This window comes from Medicago sativa, chromosome 4 (assembly GCF_051527215.1).
Source record: "Medicago sativa cultivar Bolivia chromosome 4, Bolivia_mono, whole genome shotgun sequence".
Taxonomy (NCBI): domain Eukaryota; kingdom Viridiplantae; phylum Streptophyta; class Magnoliopsida; order Fabales; family Fabaceae; genus Medicago; species Medicago sativa.
The window spans coordinates 42,640,387-42,663,459 of record NC_140752.1 but is presented as its reverse complement, the minus strand read 5'-3'; the positions used below and the strand labels follow the sequence as shown (position 1 = coordinate 42,663,459).

Here is a 23,073-nt window from a genome sequence, read left to right as displayed (position 1 = left end):
TAGGCTAAAATCTCATTTTTGGGACAATGGTCAATCAAATAATTTCATTTTGCCGAATACAAAACCAAATAGTTTCACATATCATGTTTCGTATAAAGGGAGATCGAGGGACAAGTTCAACCTTTTTCAAACTTCTAACCATATAGGCTAAAATCTCATTTTTGCGATAAAGTCATTTCAATACTTTCATTTTTCCGAATATGAAACCAAATAGGTTCACATATCATCTTTCGCATCAAGGGACATCGAGGGACATGTTCAACCTTCATATTTAACAAACATGTAACAATATAAGCTAAAATCTCATTTTCGCGATAAGGGTCATCTCATTACTTTCTATTTACCAAATTTAAAACGAAATTGGTTCAAATATTATGTTACGCAATAAAGGACATCGAGGGACAAATTCAACATTAATATTTATCAAACTTTTAACCATATAGGCTAAAATCTCATTTTTGGGACAACGGTCATTCAAATAATTTCATTTTGCCGAATACAAAACCAAATAGGTTCACATATCATGTTTCTTATAAAGGGAGATCGAGGGACAAGTTCAACCTTTATCAAACTTCTAACCACATAGGCTGACATTTCATTTTCGCGACAAGGGTCATGTCAATACTTTCATTTTACCGAATTTCAAACCAAATAGGTTCACATATCATGTTTCGCATCAAGGGACATTGAGGGACATGTTCAACCTTCATATTTAACAAACATGTAACAATATAAGCTAAAATCTCATTTTCGCGATAAGGGTCATCTTATTAGTTTCTATTTACCAAATTTAAAACGAAATTGGTTCAAATATTATGTCACGCAATAAAGGAAATCGAGGGACAAATTCAACATTAATATTAATCAAACTTTAACCATATAGGCTAAAATCTCATTTTTGGGACAATGGACATTCAAATAATTTCATTTTGCCGAATACAAAACCAAATAGGTTCGCATATCATGTTTCGTATCAAGCGAGATCGAGGGACAAGTTCAACCTTTATCAAACATCTAACCATATAGGCTAAAATCTCATTTTCGCGACAAAGTCATTCCAATACTTTCATTTTTCCGAATATAAAACCCAATAGGTTCACATATCATGTTTCACATCAAGTGACATCGAGGGACAAGTTCACTGTTTATCAAACTTCTAACCACATAGGCTAACATTTCATTTTCGCGACAAGGGTCATTTCAATACTTTCATTTTACCGAATTTCAAACCAAATAGGTTCACATATCATGTTTCACATCAAGGGACATCGAGGGACATGTTCAACCTTCATATTTAACAAACATGTAACAATATAAGCTAAAATCTCGTTTTCGCGATAAGGGTCATCTCATTACTTTCTATTTACCAAATTTAAAACGAAATTGGTTTAAATATTATGTTATGCAATAAAGGACATCGAGGGACAAATTCAACATTAATATTTATCAAACTTTTAACCATATAAGCTAAAATCTCATTTTTGGGACAATGGTCATTCAAATAATTTCATTTTGCCGAATACAAAACCAAATAGGTTCACATATCATGTTTTGTATCAAGGGAGATCGAGGGACAAGTTCAACCTTTATCAAACTTCTAACCATATAGGCTAAAAATCTCATTTTTGCGATAAAGTCATTTCAATACCTTCATTTTTCCGAATATGAAACCAAATAGGTTCACATATCATCTTTCGCATCAAGGGACATCGAGGGACATGTTCAACCTTCATATTTAACAAACATGTAACAATATAAGCTAAAATCTCATTTTCGCGATAAGGGTCATCTCATTACTTTCTATTTACCAAATTTAAAACGAAATTGGTTCAAATATTATGTTACGCAATAAAGGACATCGAGGGACAAATTCAACATTAATATTTATCAAACTTTTGACCATATAGGCTAAAATCTCATTTTTGGGACAATGGTCATTCAAATAATTTCATTTTGCCGAATACAAAACCAAATAGTTTCACATATCATGTTTCGTATAAAGGGAGATCGAGGGACAAGTTCAACATTTATCAAACTTCTAACCATATAGGCTAAAATCTCATTTTCGCGACAAAGTCATTCCAATATTTTCATTTTTCCAAATATAAAACCAAATAGGTTCACATATCATGTTTCGCATCAAGGGACATCAAGGGACAAGCTCACTGTTTATCAAACTTCTAACCACATAGGCTAACATTTCATTTTCGTGACAAGGGTCATTTCAATACTTTCATTTTACCGAATTTCAAACCAAATAGGTTCACATATCATGTTTCGCATCTAGGGACATCGAGGGACATGTTCAACCATCATATTTAACAAACATGTAACAATATAAGCTAAAATCTCGTTTTCGCGATAAGGGTCATCGTATTACTTTCTATTTACCAAATTTAAAATGAAATTGGTTCAAATATTATGTCACGCAATAAAGGAAATCGAGGGACAAATTCAACATTAATATTAATCAAACTTTAACCATATAGGCTAAAATCTCATTTTTGGGACAATGGACATTCAAATAATTTCATTTTGCCGAATACAAAACCAAATAAGTTCGCATATCATGTTTCGTATCAAGCGAGATCGAGGGACAAGTTCAACCTTTATCAAACTTCTAACCATATAGGCTAAAATCTCATTTTCGCGACAAAGTCATTCCAATACTTTCATTTTTCCGAATATAAAACCCAATAGGTTCACATATCATGTTTCACATCAAGTGACATCGAGGGACAAGTTCACTGTTTATGAAACTTCTAACCACATAGGCTAACATTTCATTTTCGCGACAAGGGTCATTTCAATACTTTCATTTTACCGAATTTCAAACCAAATAGGTTCACATATCATGTTTCGCATCAAGGGACATCGAGGGACATGTTCAACCTTCATATTTAACAAACATGTAACAATATAAGCTAAAATCTCGTTTTCGCGATAAGGGTCATCTCATTACTTTCTATTTACCAAATTTAAAACGAAATTGGTTTAAATATTATGTTATGCAATATAGGACATCGAGGGACAAATTCAACATTAATATTTATCAAACTTTTAACCATATAAGCTAAAATCTCATTTTTGGGACAATGGTCATTCAAATAATTTCATTTTGCCGAATACAAAACCAAATAGGTTCACATATCATGTTTTGTATCAAGGGGGATCGAGGGACAAGTTCAACCTTTATCAAACTTCTAACCATATAGGCTAAAATCTCATTTTTGCGATAAAGTCATTTCAATACTTTCATTTTTCCGAATATGAAACCAAATAGGTTCACATATCATCTTTCGCATCAAGGGACATCGAGGGACATGTTCAACCTTCATATTTAACAAGCATGTAACAATATAAGCTAAAATCTCATTTTCGCGATAAGGGTCATCTCATTACTTTCTATTTACCAAATTTAAAACGAAATTGGTTCAAATATTATGTTACGCAATAAAGGACATCGAGGGACAAATTCAACATTAATATTTATCAAACTTTTAACCATATAGGCTAAAATCTCATTTTTGGGACAACGGTCATTCAAATAATTTCATTTTGCCGAATAGAAAACCAAATAGGTTCACATATCATGTTTCGTATCAAGGGAGATCGAGGGACAAGTTCAACCTTTATCAAACTTCTAACCATATAGGCTAAAATCTCATTTTTGCGACAAAGTCATTCCAATACTTTCATTTTTCCGAATATGAAACCAAATAGGTTCACATATCATGTTTCGCATCAAGGGACATCGAAGGACAAGTTCACTGTTTATCAAACTTCTAACCACATAGGCTAACATTTCATTTTCGCGACAAGGGTCATTTCAATACTTTCATTTTACCGAATTTCAAACCAAATAGGTTCACGTATCATGTTTCGCATCAAGGGACATCGAGGGACATGTTCAACCTTCATATTTAACAAACATGTAACAATATAAGCTAAAATCTCATTTTCGCGATAAGGGTCATCTCATTACTTTCTATTTACCAAATTTAAAACGAAATTGGTTCAAATATTATGTTACGCAATAAAGGACATCGAGGGACAAATTCAACATTAATATTTATCAAACTTTTGACCATATAGGCTAAAATCTCATTTTTGGGACAACGGTCATTCAAATAATTTCATTTTGCCGAATACAAAACCAAATAGGTTCACATATCATGTTTCGTATCGAGGGACAAGTTCAACCTTTGTCAAACTTCTAACCATATAGGCTAAAATCTCATTTTCGCGACAAAGCATTCCAATACTTTCATTTTTCCGAATATAAAACCAAATAGGTTCACATATCATGTTTCCCATCAAGTGACATCGAGGGACAAGTTCGCTGTTTATCAAACTTCTAACCACATAGGCTAACATTTCATTTTCGTGACAAGGGTCATTTCAATACTTTCATTTTACCGAATTTCAAACCAAATAGGTTCACATATCATTTTTCGCATCTAGGGACATCGAGGGACATGTTCAACCTTCATATTTAACAAACATGTAACAATATAAGCTAAAATCTCGTTTTCGCGATAAGGGTCATCGTATTACTTTCTATTTACCAAATTTAAAACGAAATTGGTTCAAATATTATGTCACGCAATAAAGGAAATCGAGGGACAAATTCAACATTAATATTAATCAAACTTTAACCATATAGGCTAAAATCTCATTTTTGGGACAATGGACATTCAAATAATTTCATTTTGCCGAATACAAAACCAAATAAGTTCGCATATCATGTTTCGTATCAAGCGAGATCGAGGGACAAGTTCAACCTTTATCAAACTTCTAACCATATAGGCTAAAATCTCATTTTCGCGACAAAGTCATTCCAATACTTTCATTTTTCCGAATATAAAACCCAATAGGTTCACATATCATGTTTCACATCAAGTGACATCGAGGGACAAGTTCACTGTTTATGAAACTTCTAACCACATAGGCTAACATTTCATTTTCGCGACAAGGGTCATTTCAATACTTTCATTTTACCGAATTTCAAACCAAATAGGTTCACATATCATGTTTCGCATCAAGGGACATCGAGGGACATGTTCAACCTTCATATTTAACAAACATGTAACAATATAAGCTAAAATCTCGTTTTCGCGATAAGGGTCATCTCATTACTTTCTATTTACCAAATTTAAAACGAAATTGGTTTAAATATTATGTTATGCAATATAGGACATCGAGGGACAAATTCAACATTAATATTTATCAAACTTTTAACCATATAAGCTAAAATCTCATTTTTGGGACAATGGTCATTCAAATAATTTCATTTTGCCGAATACAAAACCAAATAGGTTCACATATCATGTTTTGTATCAAGGGGGATCGAGGGACAAGTTCAACCTTTATCAAACTTCTAACCATATAGGCTAAAATCTCATTTTTGCGATAAAGTCATTTCAATACTTTCATTTTTCCGAATATGAAACCAAATAGGTTCACATATCATCTTTCGCATCAAGGGACATCGAGGGACATGTTCAACCTTCATATTTAACAAGCATGTAACAATATAAGCTAAAATCTCATTTTCGCGATAAGGGTCATCTCATTACTTTCTATTTACCAAATTTAAAACGAAATTGGTTCAAATATTATGTTACGCAATAAAGGACATCGAGGGACAAATTCAACATTAATATTTATCAAACTTTTAACCATATAGGCTAAAATCTCATTTTTGGGACAACGGTCATTCAAATAATTTCATTTTGCCGAATAGAAAACCAAATAGGTTCACATATCATGTTTCGTATCAAGGGAGATCGAGGGACAAGTTCAACCTTTATCAAACTTCTAACCATATAGGCTAAAATCTCATTTTTGCGACAAAGTCATTCCAATACTTTCATTTTTCCGAATATGAAACCAAATAGGTTCACATATCATGTTTCGCATCAAGGGACATCGAAGGACAAGTTCACTGTTTATCAAACTTCTAACCACATAGGCTAACATTTCATTTTCGCGACAAGGGTCATTTCAATACTTTCATTTTACCGAATTTCAAACCAAATAGGTTCACGTATCATGTTTCGCATCAAGGGACATCGAGGGACATGTTCAACCTTCATATTTAACAAACATGTAACAATATAAGCTAAAATCTCATTTTCGCGATAAGGGTCATCTCATTACTTTCTATTTACCAAATTTAAAACGAAATTGGTTCAAATATTATGTTACGCAATAAAGGACATCGAGGGACAAATTCAACATTAATATTTATCAAACTTTTGACCATATAGGCTAAAATCTCATTTTTGGGACAACGGTCATTCAAATAATTTCATTTTGCCGAATACAAAACCAAATAGGTTCACATATCATGTTTCGTATCGAGGGACAAGTTCAACCTTTGTCAAACTTCTAACCATATAGGCTAAAATCTCATTTTCGCGACAAAGCATTCCAATACTTTCATTTTTCCGAATATAAAACCAAATAGGTTCACATATCATGTTTCCCATCAAGTGACATCGAGGGACAAGTTCGCTGTTTATCAAACTTCTAACCACATAGGCTAACATTTCATTTTCGTGACAAGGGTCATTTCAATACTTTCATTTTACCGAATTTCAAACCAAATAGGTTCACATATCATTTTTCGCATCTAGGGACATCGAGGGACATGTTCAACCTTCATATTTAACAAACATGTAACAATATAAGCTAAAATCTCGTTTTCGCGATAAGGGTCATCGTATTACTTTCTATTTACCAAATTTAAAACGAAATTGGTTCAAATATTATGTCACGCAATAAAGGAAATCGAGGGACAAATTCAACATTAATATTAATCAAACTTTAACCATATAGGCTAAAATCTCATTTTTGGGACAATGGACATTCAAATAATTTCATTTTGCCGAATACAAAACCAAATAAGTTCGCATATCATGTTTCGTATCAAGCGAGATCGAGGGACAAGTTCAACCTTTATCAAACTTCTAACCATATAGGCTAAAATCTCATATTCGCGACAAAGTCATTCCAATACTTTCATTTTTCCGAATATAAAACCCAATAGGTTCACATATCATGTTTCACATCAAGTGACATCGAGGGACAAGTTCACTGTTTATCAAACTTCTAACCACATAGGCTAACATTTCATTTTCGCGACAAGGGTCATTTCAATACTTTCATTTTACCGAATTTCAAACCAAATAGGTTCACATATCATGTTTTGCATCAAGGGACATCGAGGGACATGTTCAACCTTCATATTTAACAAACATGTAACAATATAAGCTAAAATCTCGTTTTCGCGATAAGGGTCATCTCATTACTTTCTATTTACCAAATTTAAAACGAAATTGGTTTAAATATTATGTTATGCAATAAAGGACATCGAGGGACAAATTCAACATTAATATTTATCAAACTTTTAACCATATAAGCTAAAATCTCATTTTTGGGACAATGGTCATTCAAATAATTTCATTTTGCCGAATACAAAACCAAATAGGTTCACATATCATGTTTTGTATCAAGGGAGATCGAGGGACAAGTTCAACCTTTATCAAACTTCTAACCATATAGGCTAAAATCTCATTTTTGCGATAAAGTCATTTCAATACTTTCATTTTTCCGAATATGAAACCAAATAGGTTCACATATCATCTTTCGCATCAAGGGACATCGAGGGACATGTTCAACCTTCATATTTAACAAGCATGTAACAATATAAGCTAAAATCTCATTTTCGCGATAAGGGTCATCTCATTACTTTCTATTTACCAAATTTAAAACGAAATTGGTTCAAATATTATGTTACGCAATAAAGGACATCGAGGGACAAATTCAACATTAATATTTATCAAACTTTTAACCATATAGGCTAAAATCTCATTTTTGGGACAACGGTCATTCAAATAATTTCATTTTGCCGAATAGAAAACCAAATAGGTTCACATATCATGTTTCGTATCAAGGGAGATCGAGGGACAAGTTCAACCTTTATCAAACTTCTAACCATATAGGCTAAAATCTCATTTTTGCGACAAAGTCATTCCAATACTTTCATTTTTCCGAATATGAAACCAAATAGGTTCACATATCATGTTTCGCATCAAGGGACATCGAAGGACAAGTTCACTGTTTATCAAACTTCTAACCACATAGGCTAACATTTCATTTTCGCGACAAGGGCCATTTCAATACTTTCATTTTACCGAATTTCAAACCAAATAGGTTCACGTATCATGTTTCGCATCAAGGGACATCGAGGGACATGTTCAACCTTCATATTTAACAAACATGTAACAATATAAGCTAAAATCTCATTTTCGCGATAAGGGTCATCTCATTACTTTCTATTTACCAAATTTAAAACGAAATTGGTTCAAATATTATGTTACGCAATAAAGGACATCGAGGGACAAATTCAACATTAATATTTATCAAACTTTTGACCATATAGGCTAAAATCTCATTTTTGGGACAATGGACATTCAAATAATTTCATTTTGCCGAATACAAAACCAAATAGGTTCGCATATCATGTTTCGTATCAAGCGAGATCGAGGGACAAGTTCAACCTTTATCAAACTTCTAACCATATAGGCTAAAATCTCATTTTCAAGACAAAGTCATTCCAATACTTTCATTTTTCCGAATATAAAACCAAATAGGTTCACATATCATGTTTCACATCAAGTGACATCGAGGGACAAGTTCGCTGTTTATCAAACTTCTAACCACATAGGCTAACATTTCATTTTCGCGACAAGGGTCATTTCAATACTTTCATTTTACCGAATTTCAAACCAAATAGGTTCACATATCATGTTTCGCATCAAGGGACATCGAGGGACATGTTCAACCTTCATATTTAACAAACATGTAACAATATAAGCTAAAATCTCGTTTTCGCGATAAGGGTCATCTCATTACTTTCTATTTACCAAATTTAAAACGAAATTGGTTTAAATATTATGTTATGCAATAAAGGACATCGAGGGACAAATTCAACATTAATATTTATCAAACTTTTAACCATATAAGCTAAAATCTCATTTTTGGGACAATGGTCATTCAAATAATTTCATTTTGCCGAATACAAAACCAAATAGGTTCACATATCATGTTTTGTATCAAGGGAGATCGAGGGACAAGTTCAACCTTTGTCAAACTTCTAACCATATAGGCTAAAATCTCATTTTTGCGATAAAGTCATTTCACTACTTTCATTTTTCCGAATATGAAACCAAATAGGTTCACATATCATCTTTCGCATCAAGGGACATCGAGGGACATGTTCAACCTTCATATTTAATAAACATGTAACAATATACGCTAAAATCTCATTTTTGCGATAAGGGTCATCTCATTACTTTCTATTTACCAAATTTAAAATGAAATTGGTTCAAATATTATGTTACGCAATAAAGGACATCGAGGGACAAATTCAACATTAATATTTATCAAACTTTTAACCATATAGGCTAAAATCTCATTTTTGGGACAACGGTCATTCAAATAATTTCATTTTGCCGAATACAAAACCAAATAGGTTCACATATCATGTTTCGTATCAAGGGAGATCGAGGGACAAGTTCAACCTTTATCAAACTTCTAACCATATAGGCTAAAATCTCATTTTCGCGACAAAGCATTCCAATACTTTCATTTTTTCGAATATGAAACCAAATAGGTTCACATATCATGTTTCGCATCAAGGGACATCGAAGGACAAGTTCACTGTTTATCAAACTTCTAACCACATAGGCTAACATTTCATTTTCGCGACAAGGGTCATTTCAATACTTTCATTTTACCGAATTGCAAACCAAATAGGTTCACGTATCACGTTTCGCGTCAAGGGACATCGAGGGACATGTTCAACCTTCATATTTAACAAACATGTAACAATATAAGCTAAAATCTCGTTTTCGCGATAAGGGTCATCGTATTACTTTCTATTTACCAAATTTAAAACGAAATTGGTTCAAATATTATGTTACGCAATAAAGGACATCGAGGGACAAATTCAACATTAATATTTATCAAACTTTTCACCATATAGGCTAAAATCTCATTTTTGGGACAATGGACATTCAAATAATTTTATTTTGCCGAATACAAAACCAAATAGGATCGCATATCATGTTTCGTATCAAGCGAGATCGAGGGACAAGTTCAACCTTTATCAAACTTCTAACCATATAATCTAAAATCTCATTTTCACGACAAAGTCATTCCAATACTTTCATTTTTCCGAATATAAAACCAAATAGGTTCACATATCATGTTTCACATCAAGTGACATCGAGGGACAAGTTCGCTGTTTATCAAACTTCTAACCACATAGGCTAACATTTCATTTTCGCGACAAGGGTCATTTCAATACTTTCATTTTACCGAATTTCAAACCAAATAGGTTCACATATCATGTTTCACATCAAGTGACATCGAGGGACAAGTTCGCTGTTTATCAAACTTCTAACCACATAGGCTAACATTTCATTTTCGCGACAAGGGTCATTTCAATACTTTCATTTTACCGAATTTCAAACCAAATAGGTTCACATATCATGTTTCGCATCAAGGGACATCGAGGGACATGTTCAACCTTCATATTTAACAAACATGTAACAATATAAGCTAAAATGTCGTTTTCGCGATAAGGGTCATCTCATTACTTTCTATTTACCAAATTTAAAACGAAATTGGTTTAAATATTATGTTATGCAATAAAGGACATCGAGGGACAAATTCAACATTAATATTTATCAAACTTTTAACCATATAAGCTAAAATCTCATTTTTGGGACAATGGTCATTCAAATAATTTCATTTTGCCGAATACAAAACCAAATAGGTTCACATATCATGTTTTGTATCAAGGGAGATCGAGGGACAAGTTCAACCTTTGTCAAACTTCTAACCATATAGGCTAAAATCTCATTTTTGCGATAAAGTCATTTCACTACTTTCATTTTTCCGAATATGAAACCAAATAGGTTCACATATCATCTTTCGCATCAAGGGACATCGAGGGACATGTTCAACCTTCATATTTAACAAACATGTAACAATATACGCTAAAATCTCATTTTTGAGATAAGGGTCATCTCATTACTTTCTATTTACCAAATTTAAAACGAAATTGGTTCAAATATTATGTTACGCAATAAAGGACATCGAGGGACAAATTCAACATTAATATTTATCAAACTTTTAACCATATAGGCTAAAATCTCATTTTTGGGACAACGGTAATTCAAATAATTTCATTTTGCCGAATAGAAAACCAAATAGGTTCACATATCATGTTTCGTATCAAGGGAGATCGAGGGACAAGTTCAACCTTTATCAAACTTCTAACCATATAGGCTAAAATCTCATTTTCGCGACAAAGCATTCCAATACTTTCATTTTTTCGAATATGAAACCAAATAGGTTCACATATCATGTTTCGCATCAAGGGACATCGAAGGACAAGTTCACTGTTTATCAAACTTCTAACCACATAGGCTAACATTTCATTTTCGCGACAAGGGTCATTTCAATACTTTCATTTTACCGAATTGCAAACCAAATAGGTTCACGTATCACGTTTCGCGTCAAGGGACATCGAGGGACATGTTCAACCTTCATATTTAACAAACATGTAACAATATAAGCTAAAATCTCGTTTTCGCGATAAGGGTCATCGTATTACTTTCTATTTACCAAATTTAAAACGAAATTGGTTCAAATATTATGTTACGCAATAAAGGACATCGAGGGACAAATTCAACATTAATATTCATCAAACTTTTGACCATATAGGCTAAAATCTCATTTTTGGGACAATGGACATTCAAATAATTTCATCTTGCCGAATACAAAACCAAATAGGTTCGCATATCATGTTTCGTATCAAGCGAGATCGAGGGACAAGTTCAACCTTTATCAAACTTCTAACCATATAATCTAAAATCTCATTTTCACGACAAAGTCATTCCAATACTTTCATTTTTCCGAATATAAAACCAAATAGGTTCACATATCATGTTTCACATCAAGTGACATCGAGGGACAAGTTCGCTGTTTATCAAACTTCTAACCACATAGGCTAACATTTCATTTTCGCGACAAGGGTCATTTCAATACTTTCATTTTACCGAATTTCAAACCAAATAGGTTCACATATCATGTTTCGCATCAAGGGACATCGAGGGACATGTTCAACCTTCATATTTAACAAACATGTAACAATATAAGATAAAATCTCGTTTTCGCGATAAGGGTCATCTCATTACTTTCTATTTACCAAATTTAAAACGAAATTGGTTTAAATATTATGTTATGCAATAAAGGACATCGAGGGACAAATTCAACATTAATATTTATCAAACTTTTAACCATATAAGCTAAAATCTCATTTTTGGGACAATGGTCATTCAAATAATTTCATTTTGCCGAATACAAAACCAAATAGGTTCACATATCATGTTTTGTATCAAGGGAGATCGAGGGACAAGTTCAACCTTTATCAAACTTCTAACCATATAGGCTAAAATCTCATTTTTGCGATAAAGTCATTTCAATACTTTCATTTTTCCGAATATGAAACCAAATAGGTTCACATATCATCTTTCGCATCAAGGGACATCGAGGGCCATGTTCAACCTTCATATTTAACAAACATGTAACAATATACGCTAAAATCTCATTTTCGCGATAAGGGTCATCTCATTATTTTCTATTTACCAAATTTAAAACGAAATTGGTTCAAATATTATGTTACGCAATAAAGGACATCGAGGGACAAATTCAACATTAATATTTATCAAACTTTTAACCATATAGGCTAAAATCTCATTTTTGGGACAACGGTCATTCAAATAATTTCATTTTGCCGAATACAAAACCAAATAGGTTCACATATCATGTTTCGTATCAAGGTAGATCGAGCGACAAGTTCAACCTTTATCAAACTTCTAACCATATAGGCTAAAATCTCATTTTCGCTACAAAGCATTCCAATACTTTCATTTTTTTGAATATGAAACCAAATAGGTTCACATATCATGTTTCGCATCAAGGGACATCGAAGGACAAGTTCACTGTTTATCAAACTTCTAACCACATAGGCTAACATTTCATTTTCGAGACAAGGGTCATTTCAATACTTTCATTTTACCGAATTTCAAACCAAATAGGTTCACGTATCATGTTTCGCATCAAGGGACATCGAGGGACATGTTCAACCTTCATATTTAACAAACATGTAACAATATAAGCTAAAATCTCGTTTTCGCGATAAGGGTCATCGTTCTACTTTCTATTTACCAAATTTAAAACGAAATTGGTTCAAATATTATGTTACGCAATAAAGGACATCGAGGGACAAATTCAACATTAATATTTATCAAACTTTTGACCATATAGGCTAAAATCTCATTTTTGGGACAATGGTCATTCAAATAATTTCATTTTGCCGAATACAAAACCAAATAGGTTCACATATCATGTTTCTTATAAAGGGAGATCGAGGGACAAGTTCAACCTTTATCAAACTTCTAACCATATAGGCTAAAATCTCATTTTCGCGACAAAGTCATTCCAATATTTTCATTTTTCCAAATATAAAACCAAATAGGTTCACATATCATGTTTCGCATCAAGGGACATCGAGGGACAAGTTCACTGTTTATCAAACTTCTAACCACATAGGCTAACATTTCATTTTCTCGACAAGGGTCATTTCAATACTTTCATTTTACCGAATATGAAACCAAATAGGTTCACATATCATCTTTCGCATCAAGGGACATCGAGGGACATGTTCAACCTTCATATTTAACAAACATGTAACAATATAAGCTAAAATCTCATTTTCGCGATAAGGGTCATCTTATTAGTTTCTATTTACCAAATTTAAAACGAAATTGGTTCAAAAATTATGTCACGCAATAAAGGACATCGAGGGACAAATTCAACATTAATATTTATCAAACTTTTGACCATATAGGCTAAAATCTCATTTTTGGGACAATGGACATTCAAATAATTTCATTTTGCCGAATACAAAACCAAATAGGTTCGCATATCTTGTTTCGTATCAAGCGAGATCGAGGGACAAGTTCAACCTTTATCAAACTTCTAACCATATAGGCTAAAATCTCATTTTCGTGACAAAGTCATTCCAATACTTTCATTTTTCCGAATATAAAACCAAATAGGTTCACATATCATGTTTCACATCAAGTGACATCGACGGACATGTTCGTTGTTTATCAAACTTCTAACCACATAGGCTAACATTTCATTTTCGCGACAAGGGTCATTTCAATACTTTCATTTTACCGAATTTCAAACCAAATAGGTTCACATATCATGTTTCGCATCAATGGACATTGAGGGACATGTTCAACCTTCATATTTAACAAACATGTAACAATATAAGCTAAAATCTCGTTTTCGCGATAAGGGTCATCTCATTACTTTCTATTTACCAAATTTAAAACGAAATTGGTTTAAATATTATGTTATGCAATAAAGGACATCGAGGGACAAATTCAACATTAATATTTATCAAACTTTTAACCATATAGGCTAAAATCTCATTTTTGGGACAACGGTCATTCAAATAATTTCATTTTGCCGAATACAAAACCAAATAGGTTCACATATCATGTTTCGTATCAAGGGAGATCGAGGGACAAGTTCAACCTTTATCAAACTTCTAACCATATAGGCTAAAATCTCATTTTCACGACAAAGCATTCCAATACTTTCATTTTTCTGAATATGAAACCAAATAGGTTGACATATCATGTTTCGCATCAAGGGACATCGAAGGACAAGTTCACTGTTTATCAAACTTTAAACCACATTGGCTAACATTTCATTTTCGCGACAAGGGTCATTTCAATACTTTCATTTTACCGAATTTCAAACCAAATAGGTTCACATATCATGTTTCGCATCAGGGGACATCGAAGGACATGTTCAACCTTCATATTTAACAGACATGTAACAATATAAGCTAAAATCTCGTTTTCGCGATAAGGGTCATCGTATTACTTTCTATTTACCAAATTTAAAACGAAATTGGTTCAAATATTATGTTACGCAATAAAGGACATCGAGGGACAAATTCAACATTAATATTTATCAAACTTTTGACCATATAGGCTAAAATCTCATTTTTGGGACAATGGTCATTCAAATAATTTCATTTTGCCGAATACAAAACCAAATAGGTTCACATATCATGTTTCGTATAAAGGGAGATCGAGGGACAAGTTCAACCTTTATCAAACTTCTAACCATATAGGCTAAAATCTCATTTTTGCGATAAAGTCATTTCAATACTTTCATTTTTCCGAATATGAAACCAAATAGGTTCACATATCATCTTTCGCATCAAGGGACATCGAGGGACATGTTCAACCTTCATATTTAACAAACATGTAACAATATAAGCTAAAATCTCATTTTCGCGATAAGGGTCATCTCATTACTTTCTATTTACCAAATTTAAAATGAAATTGGTTCAAATATTATGTTACGCAATAAAGGACATCGAGGGACAAATTCAACATTAATATTTATCAAACTTTTAACCATATAGGCTAAAATCTCATTTTTGGGACAACGGTTATTCAAATAATTTCATTTTGCCGAATACAAAACCAAATAGGTTCACATATCATGTTTCGTATCAAGGGAGATCGAGGGACAAGTTCAACCTTTATCAAACTTCTAACCATATAGGCTAAAATCTCATTTTCGCGACAAAGCATTCCAATACCTTCATTTTCCGAATATGAAACCAAATAGGTTCACATATCATGTTTCGCATCAAGGGACATCGAAGGACAAGTTCACTGTTTATCAAACTTCTAACCACATAGGCTAACATTTCATTTTCGCGACAAGGGTCATTTCAATACTTTCATTTTACCGAATTTCAAACCAAATAGGTTCACATATCATGTTTCGCATCAAGGGACATCGAAGGACATGTTCAACCTTCATATTTAAAAGACATGTAACAATATAAGCTAAAATCTCGTTTTCGCGATAAGGGTCATCGTATTACTTTCTATTTACCAAATTTAAAACGAAATTGGTTCAAATATTATGTTACACAATAAAGGGCATCGAGGGACAAATTCAACATTAATATTTATCAAACTTTTGACCATATAGGCTAAAATCTCATTTTTGTGACAATGGTCATTCAAATAATTTCATTTTGCCGAATACAAAACCAAATAGGTTCACATATCATGTTTCGTATAAAGGGAGATCGAGTGACAAGTTCAACCTTTATCAAACTTCTAACCATATAGGCTAAAATCTCATTTTCGCGACAAAGTCATTCCAATATTTTCATTTTTCCAAATATAAAACCAAATAGGTTCACATATCATGTTTCGCATCAAGGGACATCGAGGGACAAGCTCACTGTTTATCAAACTTCTAACCACATAGGCTAACATTTCATTTTCGTGACAAGGGTCATTTCAATACTTTCATTTTACCGAATTTCAAACCAAATAGGTTCACATATCATGTTTCGCATCAAGGGACATCGAGGGACATGTTCAACCTTCATATTTAACAAACATGTAACAATATAAGCTAAAATCTCGTTTTCGCGATAAGGGTCATCGTATTACTTTCTATTTACCAAATTTAAAACGAAATTGGTTCAAATATTAAGTTACGCAATAAAGGACATCGAAGGACAAATTTGATAAGTAGATTTATTACGTATTTTAATTAAGTTATTTAGTTTAATTCTATTTAGATTTAATTAGATTCTATGTGTTTTTATTTATATTTAAGAGCTTTTTACTTCAAAGAATCCAATATTATATTTCAGGATCAAATATATGATTTGCAAGGCTTGGAGCTAAAGAAAAGGGATTTGGAGCACAAAAATAGGAGATTTCCAAGATTTGGGACCGAAATATGCACTTGAAGAAATCAGAATTCGCTCCCCCAAGTCAGTGAAGGGCGCACGGCCCACGCCTGCAAGGCGCACGGCCGTGCGCGATTGCCAGCATCCCTTTTAGCTGCTTTTTGCTCCGAACAGCGGTTTTCTACGCAGCCTGCTTTGACGATAAAGCCCATGGATCTTCAGAGAATATTCCTTCAGTTATTTCTTAGGGCTTAAGTCATTAGTAGGCTATAAATAGAGAGCTTGTTCTCCTTGTTTTATCATCTTGAATTCTGAATATTGTATTGTGACAGAATACTATTTCTCAATAAAAGTTCTCGTTTTTATTCAATTGTTCTTATTATTTTCTTCTTATTCATTCATGGCAACACCAACCATGAGTGAGTAATTCCCTTAGACCTTGGGATTGTTGGGAGAGTCCTATGGCTTGATCCAACAATCCTAATCCAAAACCCTAGTTTATGTAACCCTACTTTTCTTATCTAAATTCACCGTTCTTCACAACGATATTAACAAGTACCAAACTTTGGATGCGAACGCGGAGGGTTAGTACTTGTTAATTCGTTACCCTAGTTATTAAGGTGATGAATCGAACGAAGAAGTCTTAATAACCGAACAAGTGAATTTAGACAAGGATTGCGAAGCATGAGAATAGCCTAGTGAACCTTGGTACTTATAGAATCTCGTACAATCAAGGATCTTAATATAGGAGTTAGCCATGAGAATAGGTCTAACACCTTGAGAGACACACTCCCCGGATATCGAACGAAGAAGGGGATAGGCTTTAGAGAGATTCGTCCTTAGAAACTAGGATTTACATAAACAAGGATTAGGATTAGGATGTTAGGTCAACCATAGGATGAACCAATAATCCCTAGGTTGCCTTTAGCTATTGTTTTCAACCGTCGTTTAGATTACCTTGAAACCCTAATTATCAATTTCTCCCTAACCTTTACTACTTTTGATTGGAATTTAAATAACTCCCTGTGGATCGATACTCTCTCTTTATTACTACTATGGTAAACCCGTGCACTTGCGAATTTACGGTAACAAGTTTTTGGCGCCGTTGCCGGGGAGTTGACCAAATTTCGATCAACTTTGGTGACGGTTAGGTTTTATTTCTGTTTTTACACTTTCCCCTTCTCAATCGATTTCTTCTTCTTCTTCTTTTTGGATTTCTTTTCCGCTTATGCGTAGAACTAGAAGTCTTGGGAGCCATATTCCTCCGGATTATATCCCCGAGATAGAACAGTACCTCCATAGGCGAAAAAGAGAAGCATGAAAAAACCAAGCCATGGCAGACGCACGTACTCTCAAAGATTATGCGACTCCGTCAACGGAGGAGCCGGTAGTGGTTATTGTGTATCCGGATGTTGAAGGAAACAATTTCGAAATCAAGCCTGCACTTCTCCATCTTGTGCAGCAAAATCAATTCTCGGGATCCCCCGCTGAGGATCCCAATCTTCACATCTCTACCTTTCTTAGGCTTAGTGGAACCATTAAAGCCAACCAAGAAGCCGTTAGGCTACATCTTTTCCCTTTCTCCCTTCGAGATAGAGCTAGTGCTTGGTTCCACTCCTTAGAAAAAGGTTCCATTACGTCATGGGACCAAATCAGGCAAGTCTTCCTTGCTAGATTCTTTCCACCCTCCAAAACTGCCATGTATAGGGACCAGATTACTAGGTTCAATCAAGCAATTGGGGAATCTTTGTATGACGCTTGGGAGCGTTTTAAGGAGATGCTAAGAGTTTGCCCCCATCACGGTCTTGAGCAATGGCTCATAATTCATACTTTTTACAATGGTCTTTTGTATAACACTAAATTGACTGTTGATGCAGCAGCAGGAGGAGCACTAATGAATAAGAATTATGCAGATGCTTATGCGCTGATAGAAGACATGGCTCAAAACCACTACCAGTGGACGAGCGAGAGGGCAATTGGTGGTACAACACCATCAAAGAAGGAAGCCGGTATATATGAGGTCTCTCCTCATGATCACTTGGCAGCTAAGGTAGAAGCACTCTCTCATAAACTCAATAAACTCAATGTAAGTGCCTCTACTCCTTCTTCTCCTATATCTTCCTGTGAAGTATGCGGTATTACTGGCCACTCTAGTGATGAATGCAAGCTAGGGAGTGCTCTCTTGTTTCCCGAACAAATAAACTATGCCCAATACCAAGGTATGAGTCAAGGGCAGAATTTTTACAATAAAAATCAATTCAGGCAGCAAGTAGCACCACCAGGCTATGGCAACAACCAAAGGGTGGCTCAGAAATCTAATCTTGAGCTTATGTTGGAAAATTTTGTGCTAAACCAAGAAAAACAAAACCAAGAGCTTAAGTCGCAAACTAGACTTCTAAAAGAGTCGCTTGACACTCTAACTTCTAAGGTAGACTCTCTTGCCATAAGCAACAAATCATTGGAGACCCAAATCTCCCAAGTAGCCCAACATGTTTCTTCTACCTCTCAAACACCTGGAATTTTTCCAGGACAACCCGAGGCCAATCCTAAAGCACACATCAATGTTGTTACCCTAGAAAACGGCCAAGAGCTAGAAAAACCAAAGGTTGTAATTGTGCAAGGCAGAGAATCCCTAGAAGAGAGTGAAAGTCCGGTAGATATAAAGCCCTATGTTCCTAAAGTCCCATTCCCTCAAAGGCTTGTTAAGCCTAATCTAGAGGACAAATTTAGGAAGTTTGTTGAGCTAACACAAAGTCTACACACCAAGGTCCCGAAAGTCTTGTCCCAAATGCCCACCTATGCTAAGTTTGTTAAAGACGTCATCTCGAAAAAGAGAATCCCCGTGGGCAATGAGACAATAACCTTGACCAAAGAGTGTAATGCCCTTCTAGGAGAACCACCCAAGCTTGGTGACCCTGGTAGTTTTGCAATCCCTATCATGATAGGAGACACAAATGTGGAAAGAGCCTTATGCGATCTAGGAGCTAGTGTGAGCATGTTACCCTTGTCCCTCTTCATGAGGATAGGAATAGGAAACCTAAAGCCAACGGACATATCCCTTAAGCTTGCAGATCGCACTATTATCAGTCCCGTTGGTATTGCGGAAGATATGCCCGTTTTAATAGATGGGTGTTTTCTTCCCGCTGATTTTGTGGTTGTTGACATTCCTGAGGACCCTCAAGTCCCAATCCTACTTGGAAGACCTTTATTAGCCACAGCGGGAGCAGTCATAAATGTTAGAGAAGGATGCATTATGTTCCAAATAAGTGGCATGCTCATAGGTTTCGAAATGTATAACATCAATAGAGGAATCACCGACTACTCCTTGTTCGAAGCCGAAGAATATGGTGGAAAGCAATGCTCTTCACCACCACCTGGCTACCATCACCTCTTTGACCCATTTTAGGGATCACCACTAATCGTCAAGCTAATGACGTGAAAAGAGCGCTTTGTGGGAGGCAACCCACGCATTTTTTTTACCGCTTTGTTTTCGTTTGTTTTGTGTTGTTTTTACTTGTTTTGTAGGTACATGTCCGATATGATATAGAAAACTTGAAAAAATTTTGACCCAGAGGACCAGAAACAGGCGCACTGCCCACGCCTCAATGCGCGTGGGCGTGCGCGATTTTTTTGAAAAAATTGCCCAGCCAGAACAGCAAGGTCCGCACGGCCCACGCCTCCAAGGCGCACGGCCGTGCGCGACTTTCCCCTCCCATAAACATCAATTTTTCATCTTCTTCCCATTCAAACCACACAAAAACCTCTCTCATCCAACTTCTCTCTCTAAACCTCCATTTTTCCTCAACCTTAAACCTCACATATCTCCATCAAAACTCCACCAATTCACACAAAACTTTCACCCAAACCAATCCAAAATCAATTCCAAAAACAAACACCCAAATAAAATCAATTTCCATCCATCCAATCCATTAACCCCAATTTTCGTATACCCCATTAACCTAAACCAAAAACCACAAATTTTCCAACCAAATCCAACCAACCACTCAAAAACCTTACTTCCAACGTATACCCATCACAAAAACTCGGTCAAAAATGTCTTTAAGCAAGCAAGGGAAGGAAGCATCACCAAGGTTCCATGGCATCAAATTTAAGAACTCCGAGCAAAGAAAAAGGTATAACAAACTTCTCTCTCGACCTTTATTTCCGAATCGTTATCCTTGTTTCTTTGCTATGTTGGACCTAGGTATAAAAGAGCAAGTAGAATCGTTAATTGAAAACCTAGGATGGTCCGGCTTGATGAGAACTTACCCGGGGTATGAAAACCTTGTCTATGAGTTTTTAAGTTCATTTTGCTTCATAAAAAATAAGACAAAGTCGGATTACCCCCAACATAAGGTCTCGTTTCGGTTTTTAGGTACTGACTATGACATGACTTTTGATTACTTTTGCCAAACCATGGGTTTCGCCGATGCGGGGCTCATCCATGATTCAAATAGTCAATACTCAAAACCCGTGAACTATGACCCTGAAGCCTTTTGGACCACAATCACAGGCTTGAATAACTACGTTGCTAGGTCCAACAAAGCTAGTGCTATCCAAAACCCTGTCCTCCGTTACTTTCAAAGAATTATGGGATGCACTATCTTCGGTAGGACGGACTTACATAGAGTTAGAGCACCTGAGCTCTTCATTCTTTGGGCTGCACTTAATAATCACCCCGTGAACACATGCTACTACTTACTTGATCACTTATCCTCTATCACCAAGAGTGATAGTGTGATTGTTGCCGGTGGTGTTATAACATGCATAGCAAATAAGTTTGGGGTAAGACATGCAGGACTCAATAGGATAGAGGGAGACAACACTTTGAGCAAGCACGATCTTGTGCAAATGAACTTTATCCGAAATGAAACCGATATAGGGACCTTTGAGTTTCGAGGCAGCCGAGGAGAAACATTGATTATATTGCCTAACCCTGCCCGCACCGACATAAAGGTGGCAGGAAATTTGTTGTATGTTGTTAATTGTTACCGTAAATCCGCAAGTGCACGGGTTTACCGTAGTAGTAATAAAGAGAGAGTATCGATCCACATGGAGTTATTTAAATTCCAATCAAAAGTAGTAAAGGTTAGGGAGAAATCGATAATTAGGGTTTCAAGGTAATCTAAACGACGGTTGAAAACATTAGCTAAAGGCAACCTAGGGATTATTGGTTCATCCTATGGTTGACCTAACATCCTAATCCTAATCCTTGTTTATGTAAATCCTAGTTTCTAAGGACGAATCTCTCTAAAGCCTATCCCCTTCTTCGTTCGATATCCGGGGAGTGTGTCTCTCAAGGTGTTAGACCTATTCTCATGGTTAACTCCTATATTAAGATCCTTGATTGTACGAGATTTTATAAGTCCCAAGGTTCACTAGGCTATTCTCATGCTTCGCAATCCTTGTCTAAATTCACTTGTTCGGTTATTAAGACTTCTTCGTTCGATTCATCACCTTAATAACTAGGGTAACGAATTAACAAGTACTAACCCTCCGCGTTCGCATCCAAAGTTTGGTACTTGTTAATATCGTTGTGAAGAACGGTGAATTTAGATAAGAAAAGTAGGGTTACATAAACTAGGGTTTCGGATTAGGATTGTTGGATCAAGCCATAGGACTCTCCCAACAATCCCAAGGTCTAAGGGAATTACTCACTCATGGTTGGTGTTGCCATGAATGAATAAGAAGAAAATAATAAGAACAATTGAATAAAAACGAGAACTTTTATTGAGAAATAGTATTCTGTCACAATACAATATTCAGAATTCCAGATGATAAAACAAGGAGAACAAGCTCTCTATTTATAGCCTACTAATGACTTAAGCCCTAAGAAATAACTGAAGGAATATTCTCTGAAGATCATGGGCTTTATCGTCAAAGCAGGCTGCGTAGAAAATCGCTGTTCGGAGCAAAAAGCAGCTAAAAGGGATGCTGGCAATCGCGCACGGCCATGCGCCTTGCAGGCGTGGGCCGTGCGCCCTTCACTGACTTGGGGGAGCGAATTCTGATTTCTTCAAGTGCATATTTCGGTCCCAAATCTTGGAAATCTCCTATTTTTGTGCTCCAAATCCCTTTTCTTTAGCTCCAAGCCTTGCAAATCATATATTTGATCCTGAAATATAATATTGGATTCTTTGAAGTAAAAAGCTCTTAAATATAAATAAAAACACATAGAA

The 23,073-nt window shown here is 35.0% G+C and overlaps 1 protein-coding gene and 1 non-coding gene across 2 annotated transcripts; one reads left to right on the top strand and one right to left on the bottom strand.

Moving 5' to 3' along the window:
• The first annotated feature begins 18,227 nt into the window (after window positions 1–18,227).
• On the top strand, window positions 18,228–20,300 carry LOC146929385 (uncharacterized). Its single transcript, XM_085707304.1, has 2 exons — window positions 18,228–18,331; window positions 18,419–20,300. Exons 1-2 carry the CDS (start codon window positions 18,228–18,230, stop codon window positions 20,298–20,300), a joined length of 1,986 nt encoding a protein of 661 aa, XP_085563430.1.
• On the bottom strand, window positions 18,594–18,700 carry LOC146929386 (small nucleolar RNA R71). The gene has a single exon (XR_015009159.1). It is a non-coding gene; the product is annotated as a small nucleolar RNA R71 (small nucleolar RNA).
• Window positions 20,301–23,073: the final 2,773 nt, after the last annotated feature.

Excerpts from the sequence above, each read along its gene's own strand:
- LOC146929385 (XM_085707304.1), top strand. The coding sequence starts at position 18,228 with ATGGCAGACGCACGTACTCTCAAAGATTATGCGACTCCGTCAACGGAG. Across the intron at positions 18,332-18,418 it reads GGAAACAATTTCGAAATCAA|GCTTAGTGGAACCATTAAAG; the intron begins GCCTGCACTTCT and ends TACCTTTCTTAG.